This window comes from Dendropsophus ebraccatus, chromosome 7, assembly GCF_027789765.1.
Source record: "Dendropsophus ebraccatus isolate aDenEbr1 chromosome 7, aDenEbr1.pat, whole genome shotgun sequence".
Lineage (NCBI taxonomy): Eukaryota > Metazoa > Chordata > Amphibia > Anura > Hylidae > Dendropsophus > Dendropsophus ebraccatus.
The window spans coordinates 107,527,652-107,549,288 of NC_091460.1; the positions used below are offsets into that span (position 1 = coordinate 107,527,652).

Here is a 21,637-nt window from a genome sequence, read left to right on the forward strand (position 1 = left end):
TGCGACAGTAAAATTAGTAGCACCTGTCCCACAAGATAGGAGCCCTACGACATCTTCATTGACTTAAAGCGTACCCGTTGTTTTAAAAAAACTTTTGACGTCATAGAGACATGTTAAGAGTTTTCATCAGTCCGGGTCTGAGCATTCAGACCCATACCAATCAGGAGAACAAGCCGGGAGAAGACTGCACTGCGGTAGCCTCAACTGCCGCTCTGAGGTTGAAAAAAAAAAGACAGGCTTATAATGGAAGTCCATGGAGTCTTCTCCCGGCTTGTTATCTTTGGAGCGCTGGATTAGGACGGCATTGGGTTGAGAGAAAGAGGTTGTGCAGAAAGACCTGGAGGGTGAAGGGGGTATCGATTGAGGGTAGGAGGGCCTAGAGGAAGACCTGAGAAGCGCTGCAGGTCTAGGGCAAGGATGACCTGGGCCCCGCCCCTTTGACACCACACCACTAGATTAAAAGATTTTTTAAAGAATATAATGACATCAGCAGCCAAACAGATCGCAGGACTGGTCATGGAATAAAGCTGGCTATCCAACAGTACCAGCGGTTTGGGGTGTGGAATTTGGGTACAGTCTTGCTTTAACCCCTTTAGGACTGTGCAAATTTTCATTTATGTGCTTTCGTTTTTTCCTCTTTGCGTTTAAAAGGCCGCAGCAGTTCCTTTTTTTTCCCACCTACAGGCCCACACAAACCCTTATTATTTGCGCCACTAATTGTACTTTGCAAAGACAGACTTAATTTTTGCATAAAATATATTGCAAAAGGGGAAAAAAATATTTGCGCAGTGAAATTGAAAATAAAACACAATTTTTTTTATGGGGGGGGGGGGGTCGTGTTTACACTGTTTGTCCTATGTTAAAACTGACATGTTATCTATGTTCCTCCAGTCGGTACGATTACAACGATATGTAACTTGTGCAACTTTTATTTTATTTGATGGCTTTTAAAAAATTTAAACCTTTTCAAAATTCTAAATGCTCCTTAAAATCGCTCTATTCCCAGGCTTATAACGGTTTTAACCTTTGGTCTTTGGGGCTGGTTGAGGTGTAATTTTTTCCGCCATTATGTGTGATTTCTACTGGTACCTTACTTGCGTATATGCAACTTTTTGATCGCTTTTTATTACAATTTTTTGGGATTTGATGCAACCAAAAATGTACAATTTTTGACTTTGGCTGATTTTTGCACTTACGCCATTTACCGTGCGGGATCAGGAATGTGATAATTTAATAGTTTGGGCAAATATGCAAGCGGTGATACCAAATAAGTTTATTTATTTTATTTACAAAATGGGAAAAGGGGAGTGATTTAAATTTTTCTTAGGGGAGGGGATTTTTTTTATTATTGAAAAAACTTTATTTTTTACTCAGTAATTAGAATACCCTGGGGGACATCTATATACACAGCATTGATCTCCCATTGAGATCAATGCTGCGTATATTACAGAGCACCGATCCATTAGATCGGTGCTCTGTTGGTCTGGTCTGCTGCAGACCAGATCAACAGAATACCGAGCTGGGATCAGCGTCATTCCGCCGCTGAGGCCCGGCCGGGTAAGTTAAACGGATCACCCCTCCGCGATCGCATTGCGGGAGAGTGATCTGCCTACTAGACACCAGGGATGGGGGATAAAAAGCTGTGTCATCAAATTATATACTAACTTCTGATGTTAGTATAGTATAGCTGTTTGATCAAATTATATACTAACTTCTGAGGTTTTTAATGTAGCTGAGAAGCTTTAGTGTCAACCATGGGTGCCATGTGCAGCTATTTCTGTGTTTTTCAGGCTTGTGTCAGTTATGTTTCACATTCCTCTCAAGGAGACAGACTGTGTCTATTGTCCTCTATGTCCATGAGGCTTGCTGTAAAGCATGTTTAAAGCATTTTTATAGTACACTTTTTGTTGAGTCTCCTTCTTATAATGCTGCAGTCACCCAGAACATGCACAATGTATAGGCAGTTGCAATATTTTAGTCAGAAAAAACAACGATGGAGAAGTGTGACCCGCGGCCGCCGCCGTACTCCCAGCACCTCAACAATCTGTGTACTGGCCCTTTAACAGCGCACCGCTACTTGGTGCGGCGGGGCGTGATGACGTCACGGATGCAGCTGACTGGACACGTACGCTGCACGGAGCTGGATGCTGTGGTGTTCTATGAAGGGAAAGCAGAGAGCGGAGGAGAGGGAGAGACGTGAGGGTGAGTGCGGCCGGTGAGGGAGAGGGTGTGACCCCTGACCCGGGTACAGCGGGTGTGCGGCGAGCCGGGCGCCCCCGGGGATACCTGCTACCGAGCGCTCTATTGTCTGCCATAGTCCTCACATGCTGTACGCGGCTAGTGGACCTTGTGCCGGGCAGCTCACGTGTGTGTGTGTGTGTGTGTGTGACGGGCAGCTCACCTGTGTGTGTGTGTGTGTGTGTGTGATGGGCAGATCACGTGTGTGTGTGTGTGTGTGTGTGTGTGTGTGTGTGTGTGTGATGGGCAAATCACCTGTGTGTGTGATGGGCAGATCACCTGTGTGTGTGATGGGCAGATCACCTGTGTGTGTGATGGGCAGATCACCTGTGTGTGTGATGGGCAGATCACCTGTGTGTGTGTGTGAGATGGGCAGATCACGTGTGTGTGTGTGTGTGTGTGTGAGATGGGCAGATCACCTGTGTGTGTGTGAGATGGGCAGATCACCTGTGTGTGTGTGAGACGGGCAGATCACCTGTGTGTGTGTGAGATGGGCAGATCACCTGTGTGTGTGTGTGTGTGTGTGTGATGGGCAGATCACGTGTGTGTGTGTGTGTGTGTGTGTGTGATGGGCAGATCACCTGTGTGTGTGTGTGAGATGGGCAGATCACCTGTGTGTGTGTGTGAGATGGGCAGATCACCTGTGTGTGTGTGTGTGTGAGATGGGCAGATCACCTGTGTGTGTGTGTGAGATGGGCAGATCACCTGTGTGTGTGTGTGTGTGAGACGGGCAGATCACCTGTGTGTGTGTGAGACGGGCAGATCACCTGTGTGTGTGTGTGTGTGATGGGCAGCTCACCTGTGTGTGTGTGATGGGCAGATCACCTGTGTGTGTGTGTGATGGGCAGATCACCTGTGTGTGTGTGAGATGGGCAGATCACCTGTGTGTGTGTGTGAGATGGGCAGCTCGCCTGCCTGCCTGCGTGTGCGTGAGGGGCGGCTCGCCTGCCTGCGTGTGCGTGAGGGGCGGCTCGCCTGCCTGCCTGCGTGTGCGTGAGGGGAGGCTCGCCTGCCTGCCTGCGTGTGCGTGAGGGGCGGCTCGCCTGCCTGCCTGCGTGTGCGTGAGGGGAGGCTCGCCTGCCTGCGTGTGCGTGAGGGGAGGCTCGCCTGCCTGCGTGTGCGTGAGGGGCGGCTCGCCTGCCTGCGTGTGCGTGAGGGGCGGCTCGCCTGCCTGCGTGTGCGTGAGGGGCGGCTCGCCTGCCTGCGTGTGCGTGAGGGGCGGCTCGCCTGCCTGCGTGTGCGTGAGGGGCGGCTCGCCTGCCTGCCTGCGTGTGGGAGCTGCGTGTGCCGGGCAGCTCGCCTGTCTGCATGTGTCCAGACATATTTGCTGCTGGGAAATATTCTTGTAGAAGAGGCTGAGATCCTGTTGTCTGTGACACATTGTAACAAGCTGTCAGGATGTTGATGTTTGGGGTTTCTTTTTCTGTTTCTCAGGGCTGGTGTTGACACTCTCCCACAATGCATCAGAAGCTGCTGAAGAGCGCCCACTACATAGAGCTGGGCAGCTACCAGTACTGGCCGGTCCTGCTCCCCAGGGGGATCCGGCTCTATACCTATGAACAGATCCCAGTCTTCCTTAAAGACAATCCCTACATTACGGACGGTTACAGAGCTTACCTACCATCCCGGCTGTGTCTGAAGAGGTAAGTGCGGCGTCTGCTTCTTATCATCACCGTTACTTATAAAGGGAAGCCATCATGATGATTTAGGGTTACAATAATAGCATATGCAGCGTTTCCTACCACATAAACTGTTTGTTGCTTCCGTCTCCCCAAAAATGTAGTTTTACTCCTCCCTGCACTATATGCAACTAGGCATGTGGGCGGCGTCTCTCCCTTAAAGTGAATGTACCATCAGGCCTGGGCTGAAGCACTGGAGGTGGCCGACCCACCCCCAGTGGGAGGAAACCCCCACCCCTCTATGATACAGCTCCATTGATTCTAATGGCGCCTTGTCTTAGAGGGGCAGGGGTTTCCTCCCATTGGGGGTGGGTCAGCCCGTCTCTAGTGCGTCAGCCCAGGCCTGATGGTGTATTCAGTTTAACTAGTTACGGCTCCTGGACTGTAGCCACTCTCCTCTGAGCTGTAACCCCGCGAGGAGAGTGATTACAGCCTGGGAACAGTGACTAGTTAAAGGGAACCTGTAACCCCCGCCCGTGCCGGGGCAGAGCCCAGTTGACCCACGGCTAGAGACCCTTATACTTACCCCGGAGACTGAAGTCCCGCTCCTGGAGTCGCTGCCGAAATATCACCATCTGAAGCCTGGCGCGCGCGCATCAGAGATGAGTCCAATGCCCATAGAGAATGGCTGCTCCATTCATTCTCTATGGGCATCGGACTTATCTCTGATGTGCGCGCGCCGGGCTTCCTACAAGGATATTTACGTCCCAGGACCGGCTCCAGGAGTGGGACTTCGTTCTTCGGGGTAAGTATAAGGGTCCCTAGCGGGGGGTCGTCCGGGCTCTGCCCCGGCACGGGGGGTGACAGGTTCCCTTTAAGGGAGAGATGCTGCCCACATGACTAGTTGGTGCTGATTCGCATACAGCGTGGAAAGGAATAAAACTGCATTTTGGGGGAGATGGAGACAACGGCAGACAAGCGGTTTATAGTGTAGGAAGCGTTGCGGTATTCTTCAGAACATCATTATTGTAACTTGAAAACCTAAATCCTCATGATTGTTTCCCTTTAATAAATCCTGAAAACAAAATCCTCTCCTTTTTAAAACTGTAGGTAACTTTTGTGACCAGATTTACTTGTTTTTATTTTTTTTACTCCTCGCTTTGTATTTTTCTTTATCCATAGCCATGTAAGGGTTTTTTTTTTCTTCTTCTTTTTAGCGGGGCTAATTATACTTTCTTATGACTGATTGATTTTGGTATAAAATTCACAGGGAAACTAAAACAAAAATAATTTGTGAGATGAAACTAAGAAAAAAAACTATTGACTGTATATTGCAAACTTATTTTATTTCACATATACTGTTGATTTAGATTTTGAAAGTTATAACAATTATGACAAAAACACTTTAAGATAAGTGACATGGTATCTCTCTCTCTCTCTCTCTCTCTCTCTCTATATATATATATATATATATATATATATATATATATATAAGCAGAGTGACTACGACAGGAGAAGAGTTGAGCGAAGACTTGATTTATAGTATATATTAAAATGGAAAACTAGAAAAAAAATTAAACCGTAAAAACCCTGTCTGCAGCCATTTTCTCCAGGGCCAGAAAGTGGGGGATGGGGGCCAGACCGGTTATTTAACCACATTACAAAGTTATATAACTTTGTAATGTGTGTTAAATAAGCCCAAAAAAAATTCTGTGGGAGTTGTCCTTTAAATATTTTTGCAAATACATTTATTTAGCAAACTCCTGATATGCCGCTCTTTTTAACCCTTTGTTGACAGCGCGTTGCCCAGGTTTTGGCCACTACTCTGGCTGGTAGATATATATATTATAGGTGATAACTAGAGATGAGCGAACCGGGTTTGAGTCGATCCGAACCCAAACGTTCCGTATTTGATTAGCGGTGGCTGCTGAACTTGGATAAAGCTCTAAGGTTGTCTGGAAAACATGGATACAGCCAATGACTATATCCATGATTTCCACATAGCCTTAGGGCTTTATCCAACTTCAGCAGCCACCGCTAATCAAATGCCGAAAGTTCGGAGAGACTCGAGCATGCTCAAGGTTCGCTCATCTCTAGTGTTAACTAGACCACTGCTTTTAGAACAGAGTGATGGTTGTTAACCTAGACATCGAGCTCAACAGTGGGAGGTAAAGAGCATCATATCAGGAGAAGGAGACAAGTTTGTTAAAGAGTCCCTGTCATTATCAATATGTTATTGATGGCAGTGGGTCTCACTGCTGAGACCTATTGTGATACGAAGATACAGCTTGGGAGAGCGCTGCAGCAGCACACTCAACCCCCCGGCCGCCGTCTAATTCTGATACCTTTTACTTCTTTATAGTTTGAGTCTTAAAGGGGTATTCCCCCCAAGAGCTAAAAAAATGAAATGCTCCCAAACCTAGCTGGTCTTACTCACCAAGTCCCCTGAGTATTTTGAGCCGTCTCCCATCTTTCTAGCTGCTGCCGTTCATGAGTTACAAGTTTTTCTAAAAGCCGATCTATATCCAAGATGGGAAACTACATTTCCCATCATGCAATGCTTCTGCCTGATGATGGTGAAGTAGCAGAGCTGAGACAATGAAGGAGATGACAGTGTAGCAGAGCTGAGATGGCTGTGCCGGTGTAGCAGAGCTGCGTTGGGGGGGACGCCGGTGTAGCAGAGCTGCGTTGGGGGGGACGCCGTTGTAGCAGAGCTGCGTTGGGGGGGACGCCGTTGTAGCAGAGCTGCGTTGGCGGGGACAGCGATGTAGCAGAGCTGAGTTGAGCGATGTAGCAGAGCTGCGCTGATCACTGTCTCCCTCTCTAACAGCAGCCACCCCATCAGTGTTCTCAGTCACTTCACTGTGCTGGGACTGAGGACACGTGATGCCATCTTGGAGGGTGGGGGCCAGGAGCAGGGAGCGTGTCGGAGTGGACTGAGGTCTGATGATTCTCTGCAATCCATGGAGGTGAATGCAGCTAGATAACAGCAAAACTGTGCAGAATCCATACTAACTTTATATTGGAAAGATGGAAAGCTACGGGTTGGCAGCGTATTAATGCAAAAATAATTTTGGGGGGAATACACCTTTAAGTGTTAGAACCTGCTGCGATCAGTAACTTTTGAACTGTCATCAGTCATTGGTTATTTATAATTTCAGGTAGTCTTTACATGAATCTGCAAATATTTTACTTTATGAGGTCTACAAGTGTAAATGTGTTAGTTGAAATGGAAATACCTATTTAATGTTTGTTTATAATTTATATGGATACAATACTTAGTTCTGCCAATAATGTGTACAAGTGTATTGTAACTATATCTACTAGACTGTAACATTTTCATCCTCCTCCAGCCTCTTCATACTATCCAATGAGACTGTCAACATCTGGAGCCATTTGCTGGGCTTCTTGCTGTTCTTCATCCTGGGTGTTTATGACATGATGTCAGTCTTGCCATCCGTGAATGCTTCCAGGGAAGACTTTGTAATCTGTTCCATTTGCCTGTTCTGTTTTCAGGTACCCTCATATCTGATCCCTTTTTTTTTTTTTTTTTTTTTTTTTTTTTTTTTATTATTGACAGATGTAATTGTTTTAAGTATTTCTTGTATAAAATCTATAATATAGATATCCTTGTGCCACAAGGTCATGCTGTGGTTTCCTGAGCAAAAGACACTTTTTGTATTTGTTCTCCCTCATGTCTGAGGCCTCATTTCCACATTCCATGCACAGTCTGTATATACGGCCGATGTGCTACAAAATAGACTTCTCTACTCTGACACTCTAAGGAAAATTTATAAAGTTTGTACTTGTCCAGAGTCCCCCAGTGTCCTGCAGCCTTTACCCTGTGTTTCCTGCTCACCTCAGCCACCTCTTCTGGTCCCATATGTGTACTGACAGGTGGCTCAGCCAATCACTGGCCTCAGGGATGTCCTGTCTCAGCCACTGATTGGCTGAGAGTCACTGTAGAGACGGGTCCGGAAGTGTCAGAGGCGGCTGTGGTAAGCGGGGAACGCAGGGGAAAGGCTTGGGGGGGCATGGGAACAAGTATAAACTTATTTTCTAGGTAAAAGCAAGGGCTGCATAGGTGCTAAAACAAACTTGTAGACACTTGACACTAAATACACACACTGAAGGAAACACTACTGTGCCCTGGCAAACCATCCAAAGAATTTCTTGGACCTCTCTCCACAGGACAAGTTTGTATAAGTGCCAAGAGCACTTTAGGAACTTTCTTAGCATTCCTATACCACCTGAATATTTCAACATCAATCACTGGAATTTTGGGGATTATTCCTGATGTTGGTTTTAACATCCTGTTCCTTAACATTTCAGCTCGGGAAAAAAAAACTATGAGCTTTCATGCTACCTGAGCCACAAGTTATTTTGATTGTATTATGATTATAATTCCATTGATGCACAGGACTTCCAAAATCGGGGTCAGCATAAGGCATTGCCTGCTTAGCTAATTGGTAACTGAGGTGAGACAATGCTGCGGCTGCAGATTTGCTATGGGGGCAATGTCTTGTGCTTACATCAAACACTCGATAATATCGATAATGCATTAAGGCCAAAGAGCCCAGCTCAGTACTGCCCATCTGTCCCCAAACACCGCTGACAGCTCTTGTAACTGCTTGCCTCTTTTTGTGTGTAAAGAAGTCTTATGTTAGTGCCATCTCCTGGCAGAGCGGGGCATGCACATGGAAGGTGTCTTCTACCAGCACCCTCGGAGCTTTTTCATCATTTGCAGCTAAAACCGCTTTCATGTGCATGTGCCACTCATCCAGGAATCTGTGCTTATGAAAGACTTCCACACACAAGAAAAAGGGCTGCATGTGGACTGACTTTAGTATGCAAATCCATGCTGACAGGCCCTCAGGAAAAAAAAAAAATCCCTAGACAACCCCTTGCCCAGTGCCAAGCTTATACATTTTTTTTATATATAATACTATTTTGCACAATAAATATGCTTTAAGGAGTAGTCCAACAAATAATATTTTTTTTACATTGTTTAACAAACCTATATTACTGTAATATAACTATTATAGAGGCACTGACAATAAACTTTTGACATGACAGAGAGACATAAGTAGAAAGTCCAACAGCATCAGTGGTGGTTCAAAGGGTTCACAAATTTGTGTGACTAGGTATTGTGTCAGCTACTTTGTAGGCTAGCTACCCTTGGATTGGTGGTCCCTGGCATACATCAAGATATTCTGCCATTACCTCGGAACAATAGCTGCTGTTGGTTTTCCTATTTTGTTGGCATGTTAGAGAGTGAGATCAAATGTTTTGATCGGTTGGGGTGTTCAGACCGTGACCGAGCAGAAGAACGACCCGGGAGAAGTCCGTGCTCAGCGCATTCGGACCCCCGTTATCTCCTACAGCTTTTCCCCTAGGAAGAGGATAGGGGAAAAGTTAATTTTCCTGGACAACCTCTTAAAATATTTTTGCAAATAAAATTATTTAGCAAACTTGTCTAGGTTATTGACATGCACTCTGCTTTAAAAGATCTATCTATCTATCTATCTATCTCTGATTTCTGCTTTTAAAGCAGAGCGGTGGTCAATAACCTAGTCAACAAGCTGTTAGTCCTTTTTCTCTGCTTTTTCATATTATTAATTTGTTACTAATTGCGCTGTGTATTTTGTTCAGCATAGGGGAATAAAGGTACTATTCCAAGAAGCAATTCTTTGACAATAAACGATCTCAAACGACTGTTATGGCGAATGACCTGTAATCGTTCACCCAATTACACGGAACGATGATCGTTACTTATGATCGTTCTTGCAGTTGTCCTGTGGTCGCTACTGCTTTCGTCACTACTGCGAACGACCAAACAAAGTCTTATTACTTGCGAACGATTTGCCAACGATCAACGATTTCTCGTTGGTCATTTAATCGTTGTCTGCTATTACACTAAACGATCGCTTAAATCTGAAAGATCTAACGATTTTTCGAACAATAATCGTCCCGTGTAATACTACTCTAATCATCCATGGAGTTTTTAACAAGCGAATGTAATCATTTTGTTGTATACCTTGGCACATTAACAGTCTAAGGTAACTTGTCTTTGAAATTTGGCACTGTAGAGTGTTCCCGTAGATGAGCTCATGGCAATGTGTTGTATAAAAGCAATATCCAGATTTCCATGTTTGTGTATTTGGCCCGCTGTATAATCTCAGTGTACATTTTTATTTCTAGGTGTGCATGTTGTGCTCTGTGGGATATCACCTCTTTTGTTGCCACCGCTCAGAGAAAACCAGCCGGCGATGGATGGCTCTGGATTACGCTGGCATTTCTATCGGCATCTTGGGTTGCTACGTCTCCGGGGTGTTTTATGCTTTTTACTGTAACAATGTAAGTAATCATTCATTCTCAGTTTTCATACTTGATCAGTGAAGGAAACCATTCATTTCCTGGCTCAAATCAATGAAGCCATCAGATTGGTTCCCAGTGCCTGAGGCAAGGTTTTATTTAGTATTCTCCAGACCTTGAGTCTTATTTATCTTGCTAATGAGCACTGTTGGGAGCTGAAGTCCACATAATTTTCATGAGTGAATTTCCATATTAAAAATAATGAGTGAAGGGACATTTGAACTCCTGCCTTCTGTGTGTCCTGTTTGAACACGCTTTGCCAACTGCATCTGCGGCATGAGAGCTTACACAGCAACACATCAAATAGAGTCTTTTATGGCGGGGAGGCAAATGCCAACAGAGTCATTGGGGGTTCATTAACGATATTCTGTAATTGGGGAATTGTGGGGGTCAGTGGATTGCAAATGGATTATACACAGGATGTGGCATGACTTACATAATCCTTACACTTGTCAAAGTTGGGGAAACAAGTTATTGTTTGGGCTATTAAGGGCAAAGCTACTTTTAATCTGTCCCGAACTGTATGTAAAAAAAAAACATGGCATAGTACAGTATTTAACAAGGGAAATATTCGTTCTGGGCCTATAAATGATATAATGCATACGACCTCTTTGGAATCATTGTTTTATTTTATTGTTATGAATTTTTCTTCTAATATTATAAATAAGGAGAGAAGGTTATATGGCAGAAAGAAGTAAGAACAAAGAGGGCAGGTATATAGATAAGATGCCAGGCTATTATTTGCCATGGACAGGTTCCTTATTTTCATAGTGGGTTGTGTTACATAGCTCATGGATTACGTAGTCATACAAAGACTTTCTCCTTTAGGCGTGGTCCAGGATATGGGGGCCATCTTTAACAATAGAATGAACAGAATTGTCTTTATTTCCACAACAGTCCCCCCTATGAAGACTATTCTGTCCCTATAAAAGAACCTCACCCATCTGTCCCAATGCACCGATTCCTCTTCACCAGTTACTTGACGGTTCATTCCTAGTGAATGACCCCCCCAATGAGTGGCCTTGTGCATAGGAAATTCAGATGTTTTGACCCTCATCTTACTTCACTTTTGGGGGTTATCTTTGGAACTATATAGTGTAGATTGTCTTAGAGGTGTGTAGATCTTCTTGAAGTTCAGGTCTCCATAGGTTGCAGTTGCAGATTCCAGTGCCAACATCTGCGGGCTGAGATCTTTGGTCGATGTAGTAAACCGTCTCCTGGCACACGGTATGATGAACATGCTATAAAAACAAGGAAAAATAAAACACACACACAACGGCTATCCCAAAGCTCTCTGTCAACCCTTCAACCCAACTAAAGTATGTGTCCCAAGGGTCATCTGTGCATGGATATCCTTTTAGTTCTGTTGACATGTAAGTCAGTCCTTTTTTAGCGCCGTGGTCATACTACCATCCCATCCCATATTACCAGCAATGTATATGCAAAAAATGTCTCCTATCGTTTTACAGACTCCTTTTTTAAATCAGGAGTGTCAAGGGCCAGACGGTTCTAAAAGACCATAATACAGGTGGGACCTAGCTGTTCTGCTACACCTTTAAATGCCTCTCGGGTGTAGTTTATAAATTGCTGATGATTGTAATATATGTAGTTTATCCAATCTACATTCTTGTTTACCGTTATGATAGGGGTCAGTGATTTAAATCTTCCTTTTACCAGGTCCTGGCCTTAAAGTCATCAAGCACCCCCCTTGGCGCCCCATGGCATTAATATAAACGTGTGGGTCAAAAACTGCCAGGGGCACTGAAGTTTAGTGTTTCAGAATATAAACTAATGCACTTGGTGAGACTGCATTTTCTATTTTAGTATCATATCAGCAGTTCTGCTCTAGCAAAGACTTCAGCAGAGAAGGGTCTAGGGGCAGTGATCCCTGACAGCCTGAAAATGAGTCACCAATGATGCCAGGCAGTAGGGAAAGCTATGTTGGGCTGTGTAGCTAGAGGTATAACCAATAAGAAAAGGAAGAGGGTGTTAATAATAAGAGACTGAATACAAGAACAAGGGGACATAGTCTGAGGTTAGTTGGGGGAAAAGGTCAGAAACACAAGAAAATAGGTAACTCTACAATGACTGAAAAGAAATATTAATAGGGCAGACTAGATGGACTAAATGGTCTTTTACTGCCCACAATCTTCTATATTTATACCTATTAACAGAAAAACAATGTGTAACTCTGTACAGTATACATCAATATACAGCTTAGTTACAACAAACAAATAAAAGCTAATATCCAAACTAATATCTGTACAATTCCTGAAAACCATCTTACAATGAGATGTAAAATTGCAGAGTTTAATTATGAAAAGAATAATCAATAACCCTCACCAGATGCCGCCGGTGCTTTACACTATTCTTCTCATCTGCTCTACTTTACCTACTGTCATTATTACTCAGAAATACCAGTTGTATCTACATAGTGGCAGCATATCCGTCCAATCAGCTGACAGATACCAAACTAACCAAACCTTATTGTCTCATCACTCCTGTCCCTAATCCTGACTACAGGTGTAGCAAAATCTCCTTGCTTCCACTTTGCCATCATGAAGGTATGGGAAATACACAGTAACTAACTTTAAAAAGTGTCTGAAAAGTAAAAGTTAAGATTTGAGCAAATCTTATCTAATGGCAAAAAACAAAAAGTTGATTGACACATAAACAAAAACAGCACAACAGATAAATGTAACAAAATCTCTACAATGTGACCTACTATGTAACCATTAGATTCACTTATAATAACCAATCAGTGAATTCACAATCTTCAGTACGGGATTCTCTGAATTTTTACTTTTTATTTTTTTTATTTTGTACCTAGAAACATCTTTATGATCAGATTGCACAGGTCTAATGACTGGTCACATCTCTTCTTGTAAATAATCATATACTATATTATACTAATAACATACATTACATAACATACAGTTCAATTAATACTGGTTTATTTGGATCTTACTGAATTGTCTCGTGTCACTGAGATCATCACATATACATAAAATAACCACCATAGAAATAAAAACAAGGTGTAAACTATACATCACCTAAGGTTTCAAAGCCTTTTCATGAAAATAACATATCACATGATCCTTTTTGTCACAGTTAGCGGCATTGCTATGGATCCTTAAACCTGTCTTTTGACTGATAAAGCCGCTCAGACTCCTGGCCTCTTTCCCTGCTATGAGGCCACTAGTATCACCCCAGACATTGCCTCTTGGCTTTGCTCTCTCACATAGCTGTAGTCACAGGTTGACATTCAGCTAACCTGTAAGGACGACATCAATACAGACAAGGACATACCTATATAGACCACCTGTGGCAGGTGGATGAAGTCCACTTACATTACCCGAAATAGGCAAGATGGTCACAGACTATGCAGACAGGCACTTTTATTGGGTTACCTACAGTAAGTTATGACAGGTGTAAATAATACAGCCCTACACAACCCTCTCTGCTATATTTGTTGACCCCTGGGCCGCCCAATGTGAGGATACTACACCACATTACACACGGCTTCCTTCTGCTGGTTTTGTCAGATAGCTTACAGTGAGATACAAGGCTGCCGGCACTTACTGTCTGAATGCCATCTTTACCCTGTACCTCCTCTCCATCCGCTGGTCTCTCAGCTTGTTGCTGATTGTCTCTGGAAAAGACTTAAAAACAAACAGATCCACATCTCCCCCTCCACCTGTATGCTATTTACGGTTACCTCTGGAAGAGACCGGAAACATCTCCCCATCCACCTGTACACTATGTACGGTTACCTCAGGAAGAGACCGGAAACTACAGCATCGGCAGCTTCGTCCACCATCTGTCACCCTTTGTGGCCTCAGGGTTTGCCTGCGTGAACGTTGCGTCAGCCGCTCTATGGCAGCTCTTCTTCTTCCTCGAACAGTTTTTACACATTGATTTGCCCAGGGAATCAACAAATCTGAAACTCGCCAATTGACCCATTATGGTGGGTGATCAAAAAGTGTACCTGGAGTTCACATAGATATCTGTAAAGTTACCTGTAACCATCTTATATGTCCCAGTGACTGTCCTCACACCTTGGATAGGGTGGTTGCTTTTAGTGGTACATCATTCTGCATGGAGGTTTACCGTATATCCTTGTGTCATACATCTTTGTAAAATCTGTGATTATCTACAATGATAACTTAAAACTTCATTAATATTTGGGTTTTCAATTACATTTTCATCTTTCAGATTTGAAATTTCAAACACAATCGTAACAAAAACACAATAAACATTTCAATAAACATCTTTAGTCACAAAAATAAAAGTTTGTGCAGTGTTTAAACTCATCCGCTTAATTCCCTTCTCTGCCCCCTTTTTAAACTTGGCCTATAGGTATATAATAACAGCCAAGTATAACACTATACAACTTTATATAGTTATATAATAACATTGGAAAACAGTAATAAAATACTTCATATTATAAAGGTGTTCTAGGTAGACTGCTCTTATAAATTTCCCAGTGATCCCACTGATCAATAATTTCTTTATTTTTTTTTCTGCTATGGGCTTAGTATATTATAATAGTTTGTAATAATCATCACAAAATTGTTATCACGAAAAAGAAAAGTAATATTACATCATATCTCCCGCACATCGGCTGATCATTGCCTTCTATTACACAGGACGTTTATCGGCCGTAACGGCTAATCGTTCCGTGTAATAGGGCCTTTAGGGACTGTGAGAGTTCTGGGAATATGGGCCCTCTATGGAGGATGCTTCTAGGGTAATCTAATACAGCTAATAAATTAAACAATATTTCATACTCTTGACACACACCCCATACGTGAAGGAAGTCTTTTTAGGCTTGGTACAGGATTTTTTTTTAGTATTATTTTGACTATCTGCTTGTGAGACAGTTACAAACTTACGCCTATTTTATCAGTGTTTCAGCAGTGAAAAAAATGTTTTGGTACCTCACAAATGTAATCCACCTAAATATTTGAAATAAAAAGGAAAAATAAGCATGTCCTCTGCCAGAAAGGTTTTAATACGTACTTCAGATTCTGCGCCCTCTGTAATGGTGTCAGCTCCCAAACTCCCTATTTGATGGTAGTGCTGCTGCAACAACATGTGGCTGTAGTGCCGCATCCCCTTCACTGCTTTTCTCGATATGGTTGTGATACCAGGTTTACTTCCACTTCACTAGGGTAACTTTCATCAAAAAAGTATATATATTTTCAGGGGGTGCATCAGAGTTGCTAAGCATGGTGTAGCCAACATGACTATACTATATTTGTCGGTATAAATGTGTTCATACATTGCTTTCTTTGCTTTTCTTGCAGTACTGGCGCCAGGTATATTTAATCACAGTGCTTGCCATGATCTTGACGGTGTTCTTCGCTCAGATTCACCCTAGCTACCTTACACAACAATGGCACAGGCTGCGTTCTGTTATATTTTGTTCTGTGTCTGGTTACGGAATTATTCCTACAGTCCACTGGATTTGGCTTAATGGAGGTATTGGGGCTTCTATCGTCCAGGTGAGTAACTTAAGGACGTTTGATATCCTGTATTGTATGCCTCCGGCATTAGAAACAGATTATATTTACTGTTTCTTCTTTTTTAGGAGTTTGCACCTCGTGTCATTGTCATGTATCTAATAGCGGCATCTGCTTTTCTGTTTTATATTTCTAAAGTTCCAGAGAGATATTTTCCAGGTAACAAAAATATATATAACCTTTTTTTTTATAACTTTTAATCCTTTATTAGGTTTTCTAGGTTCTAATGTCTTTGTACATACCATCAAGTTACTATATGACTCTGTTTACTAAATAGTTAGACCACTATAAAAGTAACATGCAGCTGTAAAGTACACCTTTTCTAAATGCAGTATCTTTTTTCTGGTTATATATCAGACTAGTGAAGCTGACCATAGGGCTCTTCAATGAGAGGTCCAGATAAACTTGTTAGCCACATGTACAGTATATCCACATAGAGGCCCTCCAGAAACATGCCTAAATATAGAGTACAGAGCTGTGTTTGTAATGTCACAAATTTTGATAGCACTGTGTGTAAATGCTGTTTTTTTAGTCCATTGCATCTACTTTTAAACTGGCACAGCAGGCTTTGGTAGAGACACCAAAATGTTCCTGTATTGCCTTTGTGTTACTAGCTTTATTTAATACAAAATGTTTAATTGTTAAAGATAAGTCCCAATGCTTGCGCTGCACTGCCTCATGGAGCTCTGGGACCTCCACTAGCTGTCACCTTCTCCCCGGTTCCGGGTACGTCACATGTCACAGATGGGTGGGATTTAGCCCGCTCAGCCAATCAGTGACTGCAGTGGTGTCCTACTCCAATAACTGACTGGCTGAGTGGGGCATCCATCAGCCGGGTCGTGACGTAGCCGACGGGGAGCTTGGAAGACAAGCCGGCAGGGTCCAGGAGCGGTACGTGGCTCTGCACTGGCATCGGGTAAGGTGACTATAACTTTTTTTTTTTTTCTGTTTTCCCTGCCTGTAATGATTTTTTTACTTCCCCGCCAGATTTCTCCTTTAAAAGACTTGGTCTTCTCTACTACTCCTGTACTTGTCAGGTTGATTTTTTTTTTTTTTTTTCTCTCCGTGTCAAACGGTACCAGCAAGTCATACAGATTGGTAAATGACTTCACTTTTTAAAGCGGTATTCCAAGATAAAACTAGGGGACAAGAAAGAGATCGCAGGCATCTGACCTCTGTTCCCCCCCGGTGATTATCATATCCATATGGAGATCACCGAGGGGGTAAACAGTCGGGGAACAAGTTAATTTTATCTTGCAATACCCTTTTAAAAATCTCCAGTCATAAATATATATATATATATCTCTTTCTGACACCAGTTGATTTAAATAACCTTTTTTTTCCCCATATTTTTTGTGTGTGTAATGTAACATACATTACAACAATACATACAAGTTTTAGGTGAATATTTTTATTTTTATCATTATTCTGTAGGACAGCTAAACTACCTTGGTTCCAGTCATCAGCTGTGGCACATTCTCGCAGTGGTAATGTTGTATTGGTGGCACCAGTTTACAGTCTACATCATGCAGTACAGACATAGCCAACCATGCCCTTCACATGAGGATCATCTGTGAGGTAGGGGAGCTCACTGGAATTATGCCAATAGCTGGCTTATTTTTTGTCATCACCCACCCTTCATGTCCATTGAGAGGGAGTGGTCAATTTGTGTGGCGCCACTTCATACAACTGTATGGGAGTTAAAGAAACTCTGGATGGCGAGGTGATGTGTGCTGGAATACCCGATTAGGAGCAAATCAGGTTCACTACCATGACCCACTATTACCAACTGAAGCGTGAAATCGAAAACTTACACAGATAAATCGTAAGCCCTCCCATAGACCACTGAGGAGGAACTTATTAAAACTGGCTTTCATTCCACTAGCTTATTGTAAGACAAATGGTTTGTGCATGGATTTTCTATTCTGGCACATATTCAGTTATAAATTAGATGCATTTTACACCTGCATCTGTTTTTGGTGTTTTTTTGCATAAGCGCCGCACTTTTGGCTTACATAGCTCATGCACCAATAAGTATCTTAAAGTTTACACCAATTCTATCATGGTTTGTAATTTGTCAAACAAAACACACCAATCACTGAACTCAAGGAGAACAGTGAAAAAAACAATGGAGTACTCATTTAAGAGGCTCCACTGACTCCCCGTACAAAATTTGAATATGCAAAAAAGGGGTCCGTGGAGCCTCAGTTGTGAGTCTCAAAACACGGGAATAGCCAGATATCCCTCTCTCCAGAGAAGGAAGCCTGTTTCCAAGGCGTGCCTCCTAGTGGGGACAGCACCAAACCACCCTGATACGTAGTCCCTCAGGTCCTCACTCTGTTGCGGGCATTGGGACCTAAATAGGCAAACACCAGGGTGGCCCCTACAAGTCAAAGTCTAACTCTGTTGCAAGTGTAACAACATAAGACAAGGGTTACCAAGGCTAGGCATCCATCCACAGACATCCGTTTCGGGGTATTTGCCCCTAGCCAGTGTGGAGCAGGATTCTGGCTATCAGGGGCAATGAAAAATTGACTTGTAGGGGCCACCCTGGTGTTTCCCTATTTAGGTCCTAAAGCTCGCAACAGAGTGAGGACCTGAGGGACTACGTATCAGGGTGGTTTGTTGTTCTCCCCACTGGGAGGCACCCCTTGGCAATGGGCTTCCTTCTCTGGAGAGAGGGATATCTGGCTATATCTGACTCGCAACTGAAGCTCCTTCTTTGCATATTTGTAATTTGTCACTTTTATGTGCCAAAAAGATTTAATATGGTGAATGTTACTCTTCTTTCTGGCACAGACATCATAAATATGTCAGACAGTAAATGCACCACACTTTTTGTGAATGCAGAGCCAATATTCTGGCGCATTGTGTAAGAGAGAGATGGCCCAAGTGCTGTGAGGCCTGCCTAGTATACACTGTTCACTTATGAAATACATTTTTAGATTATTTTAGAGCAGAAAGAATACAAGAAGAATGGGGGGGGGCTGACAGTATCACTTTAAGAAGTTCAGTGGACAGTGTCACTCAATTAAATCATTCACTGGACTCATTAGCATGAAAAGATCAGAGAGTTGAATCAACAGGTTCTAGTTTATAGTATATATTCTATTTATTTCAATGTGCTCAGCTCATTTCACTCTATATCATGATGCAGATGGATTAGATATTTTAAAGGTGACAGGTTTCCTTTAAATCAAGTTATGTTAAACATATTGTTTGAGAGGTTTTGGTGACACTAAGCTGACACTTTTTTATTTTGTCTGTGACAATGACGAGGCTGCTGTGATCTGTACGGTATTACAGTGAAAGGTGGCACCAGTAAATAGAGAAGACAATAAATGACGCTCAGTTTATCTTCCCCCTTCTTGTGGAATAACCCCTTCAAAGATTATAGAGTATGCGCAGTACATTCTCCATTCATGTCAGTGGAACATATACTTGTCTGTTGTTGCCTATGTTTGTGGGTGGCTTGCTGTATTGCATATCTCAAAATGCTGTTAAAGCGAATGTACCAGTAGTACATCGCTTTGTGTTTTGTTTTTTGTTTGTAATTTTTGTTTTTATATGAATTGACCAGCGCTGACACAGGGAGGCTGCAGTCTTTTTCTTGAACCGCGGCCCGGTTCCCAAGCACGGCACTAGTTTATTCCCGGGAACTTTGGGGGGGCTGGCCCCAAAGTAAGGCTGCTTCATTAGAATCAATGGAGCAGTGTCAGTGCTTCGTGCCTGGGGATAAACTAGGCTGCAGCACTGGCATCCCAATGCTGGTCTATTTATATAAAAAAAAAAAAAAAAAACACAAAGCAATGTACTACTGGTACATTCGCTTTTAATGCTGTTCAATGTGTTCACTTTATCTTAACTTCACTAATATCATTCTTTGAAATCTGTTTTGTTCCCTCCAGAGTCGTCTTTCTGCTTGATGAAGGAATCTTGAATATGCTGGAGTTGGGGTTTTTTTTTTTTTTTTTTTCTCTCCCTATAACAAACCCATGAAGCATCCATTCAGATCACTGCAAGTTTGCTCCTAGAAAGTCAGGAAGCAATCTAAGGTGACTATGTGCACTGAGAATGATATAAAGGTAGAGTAGTATTATCCATACTTCTAAAACCTGGTGAGAAGACGCTGGGTGTGAAACTTCAATGACGTTACTAGTATTAACTTGGAATTAATATGGAATGGACACATGATGATCTGAGTATCCTTATGGAATTTGAAAGGCAGTAATGTGAAACATTCCATATCTGGGAAGGTATTTATTCTGGGTTTTAAAAAAATCTGACAATGTATACAAGCCCTTGTGTATATAGGCACAAAGACCCAAACATACTGAATGCCAAATCAGCATGTAAAGGCTTATCTCTTTCAAGTCTTGTCCTACGGAATACAGTGTGTCATATAAAGCTCTATCGGTAAGTAAAAGCAGACTTTTGTACAGGAGTGAATGTTTGAATTACTTTTTTTTTTCTCTTTTAATAATGGACGTTTCTGCCTTATTTAATTTACACTAAATTAAGTATTTAAAAAAAAACCTGTAGATTTCTTTTATTTATTTTCTTAGCCCCAATATTTTTCTCTGCTATAAAGTAGCAGATAATATGGACTATGGTCTAGCTGCCTCACTTGGTGACATGAAATTACCTAAATCTAATTTGTTCCTCATAGGAAAAATGCAAGTAGTTCAAGCACTTGCTGTTTGTGCTTCCTGAAATGTAAAGTTTTATAAAATGTCGTCTTGTGTTTTTTTTTGTTTTTTTTTAACTAAATGAATGAGAATATGTAATGCTACAGCACTTGTTGCTATATAAGCAACTAAACGTATATGTTGTGACAAAAGAATGTTATTCCAAATCCATCAGTGTACATAATTCACACATGTAAAAGTGACTAATATGAGTAATACCCATGTGTACATACTAAACAGATCTCTGAACTGGTCCCTGTCATTATGCCCCTCACCCACCCATATTAAACCAAAGAGGCTGCTTGGCAGAGAAAGATCTCATTTTTCTATACAATCGTTAAGTGTTATTCTTAAAAATAGTACAGTAGCTATTGTCCAGTATTCAGGAAAGGGAGCTACTCTAAGCCCACCACACCAGTACTGCTACCCCTACCCGATATAATCTTTCCTGAGGCAAACTGACAGAACTTAAAGGGGTTATCCAGTGCTACAAAAACATGGCCACTTTCTTCCAGAGACAGCCCCGCTCTTGTCTCCAGATTGGGCGGAGTTTTGATGCTCAGGGAGGGACGACGGAGTGACGTAGTAGGCCGAGGGGAAGCGTGCATCACGTGAGCACGTGAAACTATCGTCCCCCGTTGATCCACATGCCAGTTGCTAGACTTGGAATAATGGAATAAAAGTTTGTTTTATTTGCAATTTAACCTGGTGAGTGCCACTATTTCTTCTATGTGACAAGTGGAGTTGAGCACCACCAAGGTATTGCAACAGTATAGCCTCCTCCGGCAAGTCATACTATTATTGTTGCCTGGAAGCCACAGCCGGTAGTGCCGAGACTTCTCTTATTGCATGCATTAATTGCAAACCGCACCTGAACTTGAGACAAGAGTTGTGTCGTCTCTAAAAGAAAGTGGCCATGTTTTTGTAGCACTGGATAACCCCTTTAAAGGGGTTGTCCAGCGAAAAACTTTTTTTCTTTCAAATCAACAGGTGTCAGAAAGTTATATAGACTTGTAATTTACTACTAATAAAAAGTCTCATGTCTTCCAGTACTTATTAGCTCCTAAATGTCCTGCAGAAAGAGTTGTTTTATTTTCAGTCTGAAACAGTGCTCTCTGCTGACATCTGTGGCCGAGACAGGAACTGGTCAGAAGAGGAGAGGTTTTCTATGGGGATTCATAGAAAACTGAGA

At 42.5% G+C, this 21,637-nt stretch overlaps 1 protein-coding gene across 1 annotated transcript; it reads left to right on the forward strand.

Annotated features, from left to right (window-relative positions):
- The first annotated feature begins 2,117 nt into the window (after positions 1-2,117).
- Positions 2,118-21,374, forward strand: PAQR3 (progestin and adipoQ receptor family member 3). The gene is made up of 8 exons (XM_069976703.1): positions 2,118-2,202; positions 3,673-3,881; positions 7,211-7,373; positions 10,059-10,214; positions 15,542-15,739; positions 15,826-15,916; positions 17,192-17,335; positions 19,666-21,374. The coding sequence occupies exons 2-7, from the start codon at positions 3,697-3,699 to the stop codon at positions 17,332-17,334; spliced, it is 936 nt and encodes a 311-aa protein (XP_069832804.1). The 5' UTR covers positions 2,118-2,202; positions 3,673-3,696; the 3' UTR covers position 17,335; positions 19,666-21,374.
- The last annotated feature ends 263 nt before the right edge of the window (positions 21,375-21,637 follow it).